General features: G+C 42.9%; 1 protein-coding gene across 1 annotated transcript; it reads left to right on the top strand.

The window, feature by feature from the left end:
- The first annotated feature begins 2,050 nt into the window (after window positions 1–2,050).
- Window positions 2,051–4,789, top strand: LOC123154211 (cytochrome P450 72A397). The gene is made up of 5 exons (XM_044572989.1): window positions 2,051–2,485; window positions 2,720–2,940; window positions 3,035–3,279; window positions 3,551–3,929; window positions 4,210–4,789. Exons 1-5 carry the CDS (start codon window positions 2,197–2,199, stop codon window positions 4,633–4,635), a joined length of 1,560 nt encoding a protein of 519 aa, XP_044428924.1. The 5' UTR covers window positions 2,051–2,196; the 3' UTR covers window positions 4,636–4,789.
- The last annotated feature ends 3,501 nt before the right edge of the window (window positions 4,790–8,290 follow it).

Raw genomic sequence — 8,290 nt, 5'->3', positions numbered from 1 at the left:
TCGACCATTTCGAGACTCCTCGTCATGTCCGTTATCACATCCGGGACTCCGAACTACCTTCGGTACATCAAAACACATAAACTCATAATAATGATCGTCATCGAACATTAAGCGTGCGGACCCTACGGGTTCGACAACTATGTAGACATGACCGAGACTCATCTTCGGTCAATAACCAATGGAGGAAGCTGGATGCTCATATTGGCTCCCACATATTCTACAAAGATCTTTATCGGTCCAACCGCATAACAACATACGTTCTTCCCTTTGTCATCGGTATGTTACTAGCCCGAGATTCGATCGTCGGTATCTCAATACCTAGTTCAATCTCGTTACCGGCAAGTCTCTTTACTCGTTTCGTAATGCATCATCCCGCAACTAACTCATTAGTCACATTGCTTGCAAGGCTTATAGTGATGTGCATTGCCGAGAGGGCCCAAAGATACCTCTCGACAATCGGAGTGACAAATCCTTATCTCGATCTATGCCAACGCAACAAACACCATCGGAGACACCTGTAGAGCATCTTTATAATCACCTAGTTACGTTCTGACGTTTGATAGCACAATAAGTGTTCCTCCGGTATTCAGGAGTTGCATAATCTCATAGTCATAGGAACATGTATAAGTCATGAAGAAAGCAATAGCAACAAACTAAACGATCATAGTGCTAAGCTAACGGATGGGTCAAGTCAATCACATCATTCTCTAATGATGTGATCCCATTCATCAAATGACAACTCATGTCTATGGTTAGGAAACTTAACCATCTTTTGATTAACGAGCTAGTCAAGTAGAGGCATACTAGTGACACTCTGTTTGTCTATGTATTCACACATGTACTAAGTTTCCGGGTTAATACAATTCTAGCATGAATAATAAACATTTATCATGATATAAGGAAATATAAATAATAACTTTATTATTGCCTCCAGGGCATATTTCTTTCAATGTTTCTCTTGGGGCACCGCCTTGGTCCCTTCCCTCCTCTCTAACACTCAAGGTGAAAACGTTGTCCGCTTTGGCAGACACGCCCGTGGCGCGTGGAATCGTTACCTTCTTGGAGGCGTTGTCATTAAGTGTCGGCGGTTATTGGTTTTGTCGACATTTCTACTATGCCTCTTCTCGGTAACACTCCGGTGGCGTTTTGTTGTACACTCTTGTGCGATTTTTGTGTCTTCAATGCGGTGTGCTGGGTTTTTTGTTTTTTGATGAGCTTTTGAGAGCTTCCTCAGCACCTCGTATCATTTGGCCATGTGCTTTATATATATAATGGGGAAAAGCCTGATTCATGGAAGTTAATAAATTTCAATAAAATCGACATATAACATTGGAGAACATCTATAATTTTGAATTATCTTCTCATGTATAACTATGTGAGCGTGTCACAGCAATGAAGTTGGATGAAATTTATACATAAAGGTGTTTGCTTTATTTTTATGGTGCAAATGTTTTCCCTCTTTTCGAGCGGGATATTCGTTGTTTCTGGATGAAAAAATGTGTCATGTGTTCTTTAGGTGGTGGAAGAAAAATTGACTTGTCGAGCAAGAACACATGAGATGTAGAAAGTACTGATGAAAAGTATGCTTTGCCTGCAGCATGTTTGTTTTCTGCAGAAAGAAGTATTAGGTCTGTTCTGAATTATAAGACGTTTTGAACATTTTAGTATGAAGTACATACAAATGAGTGAACAAATGCAATAAAACACGTCTATATACATTCAATTCAGAGAAAAGTTTTTTTTTTTGCTGGACAATTCAGAGAAAAGTTACTGAAACATCTTATAATTCGGAATGAAGGGAGTATTGGAAAGAAAAATCGACGTCGATCACGACTATTCAGTCTTGTGCTTCGCAACCACACAAAAAAAAATCTTGTTTTTCTAGGGAAAAAAGAAATTCTTGTGCCCTGTAAGTCCTCCCTACGTGATCACCAGGGCCACTTGATCGGTTTATGTAGTCGTGTCTCCCATACTTCTCTGGCTTTCTAGATGGCTAGAAAAGTCTCCCTAAAAAAAGATGGCTAGAAAAGTCACGTAACTAATTTCTCGAGGCTACCCTCGCTCACACTCACACCAATTGAGCCAAAACCTCGAGGCAAAACTGCAGACGTGTGAAGCCAACCGGCGGTCTGTTCTCGAGACTACGTACGACTCCTGACCTCCTCCTCTGCACTGAAGCCAACCCGAGGTCTCCAGATGCTGCTGGGGGACGCCTCTCCGTGGAGCATCGCCGGCGCGGCGGCGGCCGTGGCGCTACTGTCGTTAGCCGCCTGGATTCTGGAGTGGGCATGGTGGACGCCGCGGCGGCTGGGCAGGGCTCTGCGGGCCCAGGGCCTCAGGGGCACCCGGTACCGCCTCTTCAGCGGCGACGCACCGGAGGACGCCCGGCTCAACAGAGAGGCCCGATCACAGCCCATGCCGCTCGGCTCCCACGACATCATCCCTCGTGTGCACCCCATGCTCTGCAACGCCGTTAAGGAGCACGGTAATCTTTCAGTCGCCAAATTCACAAGTTCTTTTGAACTTTTTCTATTCTCCCGCGTTAATTAGGGATGTGCTCTGAGCTTCTGATACATAGCGTGTTCGGTAAAGAAGGCAACGGTTACGTGTGGGATATTTGTGGGCATGCATCTTGCTAGACAGGAGCAGTTAACAAACTATAACATGCATGCACTTTGATTGTCGTACGTGTAACAAAATATCGATTTACAAAATGCAGGGAAAATGCCATTCACTTGGTTTGGCCCAACGCCAAGGGTGATGATTTCTGACCCGGATCTAGTGAGAGAAATTCTGTCTAACAAGCTTGGACACTATAGGAAACAAAGGAGCAGCCGTATGGGGAAGCTGCTAGCCGACGGAGTTGCAAATCATGAAGGCGAGAAATGGACAAAGCACCGAAGAATCCTCAATCCTGCCTTTCATCATGAGAAGATAAAGGTGCCGGTTCAACGAAAAAATTCATTATTTTTCTCATTTTAAATCGCAACATGGGAATTGCATAGGCTGATAGCTAGTAATGTTTCGTTTGCAGAGGATTCTGCCAGTTTTTTCTACCTGTTGCGAAGAAATGGTTGCAAGGTGGGAGAATTCCATGTCCGGTGAAGGGTTATCAGAGATTGACACATGTTCTGAGTTTCAGAATCTTACTGGAGATGTCATCGCGAGAACATCATTTGGTAGCAATTATCAGGAAGGGAAGAAAATATTCGAGCTGCAAGGGGAGTTAGCTAAACGACTAATGCAGGCTTTTCAGACAATGTTTATCCCAGGCTATTGGTAAGTTCTTCCCTTGCACACACAAAAAAAAAAAAAAATTCTTTCGACTTGCATACAAGAGTACTTGTAAACCTTTGTAACGCAAGCCCATATAATTTCTATCAAATTGTATTTGATTAAATAGTTGGCTTCCTTTTCTTTTGAAATGAAAGAACTCATTGAATAAAATAGTAGACTGATCAAAGAAACTTTTTTCTTTTCTATGTTAAACTTAAACAATACTAGCAATCAAGATTTTCTTTCCTATGATGACATGTCACAACATTTGCAGGTTCTTACCAACAAAAAATAATAGAAGGATGAGAGCAATTGATCATGACATCCGCATGATTATGCGAGGAATTATTGGAAAAAAAGAAAGAGCTATTAAAAATGGTGAAGCCAGCAGCAATGACTTGCTAGGATTGCTGTTGGAGTCAAATATGCAACAATCAAATGGGAAGGCAGGCCAAGGGATGAGTATTGATGATATAATTGAGGAATGCAAGCTGTTTTACTTTGCAGGTATGGAGACAACATCGGTCTTGCTCACATGGACACTAATTGTGCTAAGCATGCACCCGGAGTGGCAAGAGCTGGCAAGAGAGGAAGTGTTGCATCACTTCGGAAGAACCACACCAGATTATGAGCACCTGAGTCGCCTGAAGATTGTAAGTACGAAATTGATGCCTTGTGCACATACTGCAGGATAAAATGAAATTAAATAATCCCCCAATCATCAAATTGACAAAAGAGTAGCCAACAATAAAACCTACTCCTATCAGATGTCCATTCCATTAAAAATTATATTGCATGTCTGCATATACACATGTGAGTGAAAACAAATACTCATGAATTAAAAGTATTCTTTTGGAGCAAAACAGGATGATGTGATGTTTTAAGAATACAGTGGTCGGAGTAATGTTCTTGATCTTGTCCATTGTTTTGCAGGTAACAATGATTCTGTATGAGGTTCTTAGGCTGTACCCGCCGGTAACCTATCTTACCAGAAGAACTTACAAGGCAACGGAGCTTGGCGGCATCAAATATCCTACAGGAGTGACCCTTATCTTGCCCCTTCTCTTTATCCACCATGATCCCGATATTTGGGGAGAGGATGCAAGTGAGTTCAATCCACAGAGGTTTGCTGATGGCATCTCGAGCGCGGCAAAGCATCCGTCGGCGTTCTTTCCGTTTGGAGGGGGTCCTCGGATCTGCATCGGCCAGAACTTTGCGTTGCTGGAAGCTAAGATGGCACTGAGCACCATCCTCCAGCGCTTCTCGTTTGAGCTCTCGCCGTCCTACACCCACGCGCCGTACACCGTGATGACCCTCCAGCCACAGCACGGTGCTCAAATTAGGCTGAGGAAGATATGATCACCCTTCTCATCGAGCAGTGAATTTACTTACGTGTTGCGTTTGCGTAGAGTTTAAAGTTTTTTAGCTTTCGGCTGAATAAACATAGCAACCAGGCTTACATGTTGTGTAAATTTTTTTTTGAAATACCTGAATGAATGCAAATGTAGTTTTAGTTGAACTGCTCGTTTACTAGTACTACTGCGACTCTGTAACTTTCATCCAATGGAACTCCTTTCATCAAGCTGCAGAAGCATAAAAGATGACAGTGATAACTCTCTGGACCATACAGCTTCTGCATCCTCCTTATATTGAACTGGGGTAACCGTGCACGACAGGTACTTGGTTTCTGAAGCCGAAACAGGATCATCGACTCACCGCCGTGAGACGTCAGCTCATGTCCTCATTATCATTTGTGTTCAAAGGCCTCCAACCGCACGTTAGCCCTTCCCTTGCCGGCTTGCTGACTGCCAATCCAACAGATTCCGTGCGCCCCTGATCTTGCCTCAACAGTTGAACTGTCAACTCAAGTGTCAATTCGCTCTAAAAGAAAAAAAGTTGAATTGTCAGTGTAAAAGGACCCACTGCAGGTCGGTGAGTTTATGAAGGAGAAAACCCTATATATATAATAAAATTAGAAAACAAAACTAATTAATTCTCCCGCAAAAAAACTAATTAATTAGAATAGACTGAATAGGGAATTAATGGACCTTATTTCAGTCGTTGGCAAAATATACTTGCTCTTGTTCTTCGACGTCATCGGCATATTTAACCAGCGGCCTTGTCGATCGCTGCCTCGCCCTGGCCGTCGCCCTCTCTGGTCTCTGCTCACTGGTTGTTGCCCTGCCTCCATCCAAGCTCGCGTGTAGACGAGCGCCCTCTTTTTTTTCCTGAGTCCTGATCCTGAGGGTTTGAGGAGAAATCCTATCTGCCGTTTATCTAAAAACATCCTATCTGCCGCATTATGCGGCAGACTGTAGTTTTTTTTTTTTGAGACAATGCGGCAGACTGTAGTTGATACGCACATAGGCGAGGGATCAAATACGATGGGCCAACCCAGGAAATGATGCGCTACAGAACCCGGTTTTAGGAACTTTCCAATAGTTCCCAAACCAGTTTTTCACTGTTTTTTTCTTCTTTACTTATTCCTTTTTCCTTTTTGTTTTTATTTTTGCATTTTCCTTTTTTCTTTAAACTTTTATTTTTTTTCTTTTTCTTTTCTTTTTTGTTTTCTCATTTTTTATTATCTAACTTGTTAAAAAATCAAATATTGTTTGGAATTTCAGACAATGTTCTCGTTTCAAAATTTGTTCACAAATTCAAAACATATTCTCTTTTAAAACTTTGTTCACAAATTTAAAAAAAAATCTTGTTTCCAAAAATGTTTAGGACTTCCAAAATATGTTTGTGGTTTCACAATTTTGTTTGCAATTTAAAAAATGTCCCTGTTTTAAGTATTTGTTCACACATAGAAAAGTGTTCCATTTTTCAAAATTTTCTCACAACATTAAAAAATGTTTGAGTTTCAAATAATGTCCGCGCTTTCAAAATTTTGTTCGAAATTTCAGAAATGTTCCCATTTTTAAAAACAATTGTTCAAAAGTTCAAAACATGTTTGGGGAAATTAAAAAAAATGTACCAATTTTTTTGAATTTTTTGATTTTCTTAAAATTCCAAATTTTGTTCGTGTTTTTCAAAAAATGTTTTTTAAATATTGTCCCTGCTTTTCAAAAAATGTTCGCATTTTGACATTCTGAACAAGTTTTTGAAAATTGGAATTTTTCTGAAAAGAATCCCCATGCAATTTTTAAAATGCAAATATCTTTTAATTATAAGAAAAAAAATTAAAGACACGATTTTTTTTTAAAACCACGACAACATGATCTGGTTTTGTTAGTGACATTTTCTTGCATATTTCTAGGTTTTTTATAGTAAAATATTATTTCTTAGTAATTTATTTTTTACCCCATGGTGCCATGACAGCCCCCTTCTGCAAAAGATGGGTTGGGCGGCTGAAAAAACCTCTTAATCCAGAAATCTCAGATCAACTATCTCGCCTTCCCTTTCGCCAAGCTGCCAGTATCGGCAACCACGTGACATATGTGGTAACAATCTAAATTAATTCAAAACAAAAGCTACTAGGATCGACATTGTGAAGTCTTTGGGCCCCCCGTTGGTCACCTCCTTCTGTCGGTTTGGCGGCTGCAGCGCATGAGGGAGTTTGGGGAAAGACCCGACGACATGGATCATGGCATAGGCGGGGGCATGACCCCACACCGCTGTGTCGGCGGCCACTCCTGGTAGTCGCTACAAGGAGTCCATGAAGCTGCACGAGAACGCCCACCGCCGCTTATCCAAGGAAGACTTCAACATCCTCACCACTTTCCACATGGGAAAGCGCAACCACGAGATCAGGCTCGCTGAGTTCATTGACCGTACAGGGACTGAGATAGGTCAAGCCCGGCATGAAGGGTTGGACTACGATTATGGCATCCTCACCATGACCAAGGAGGTTCGCTCCATCTCCTGGGTTGCCTCCTCCGACACGGCCGTGTCGTGCCCTTGTCCGGAGTTGCCCCTGCCAAGGGAGCTAGTGGGTGTGGCACGCGTGGTGCCCAAACCGGAGGACGCACTCGAGATTCATCAGGCCGCACAATCCTCCAGGCTTGCAAGATCATCAATGTTGACATCCCGTCAGATGCCGGATCCAGCGTGCGGAGGCGCGGATTGGCTCCGATGGGGTATGTTTTTTGAACACAGTACAAACACAAGTGCTCACATATACGCGCATACACTCCCCCCTATGAACGCACATACGCACACCTACCCATATGAGCACCTCCGAGAGATTGAGCCGACATATCATCTTGAGATGTTACGAAGTCGCCGTAGATGCCTCGTAGTCGACGGGAACACCTCCTCTCCGATGGGGTATGCTGGTTCTGGCGGATATGCCTCAAAGTTGGCGTGTGCTGGATCGGACGTTGCGTCACTGCCTAGGGCCCGGATCCCATCGATGACCACCACGGTGGAGGATGTTAGGGTGGTGGACCGGAGGACGTGAACAGCGGATCTGTGTGGTAGATGGAATGGCGGCAATCTACAAGGATCTACAAGGTGGCTGCCTAGGGCCCGGATCCAATCGCCACTCTCCCTCATCGACCGAATAATGGCCAATCTTGTTATTTACCTAAACACCGATACTACCCTCATAGACAAATGAGTAAACCCATGGACATAATTACCTACGAGCTATTCTTTTAATTGAAAGGGGTTTTCCCTCGCCCCATTTTTATTAAAAAAATGAGGCAAACAAAATACAGACTTGATTGCGCTCGGGCTAAACCAAAGTAGCCGAGCCAGAAAAGTATAGAAGGAAAACCAACATAGTGAGAAAAAGAAAGTTCAACAACGGGAGGTATCTATCACAGAATCATCAATATCAACTGGAATGCGCCCTCAGATATCAGCTCCGTTGATCAATCCTTGCGCCCACCTTATTCTTCATTTCCAAGCGATCCTCGGGAGTTCTCCTCTTTGTCGATCTAGTAGTAGCAAGCATTCCTTTAGTAAGTTTGACTCGGTATCCAAGCATAGAATCTTCCATTGATGAATTAACATGCTTGCCTTTCCCAGAAGAATCCAGATATCTTTCCACGGTGCTCCCTTGGTGAAA

This window comes from Triticum aestivum, chromosome 7A (genome assembly GCF_018294505.1).
Source record: "Triticum aestivum cultivar Chinese Spring chromosome 7A, IWGSC CS RefSeq v2.1, whole genome shotgun sequence".
In the NCBI taxonomy this organism is placed as follows: domain Eukaryota; kingdom Viridiplantae; phylum Streptophyta; class Magnoliopsida; order Poales; family Poaceae; genus Triticum; species Triticum aestivum.
The sequence above is the reverse complement of the archived record's forward strand: the minus strand, read 5'-3'. Positions and strand labels throughout refer to the sequence as shown.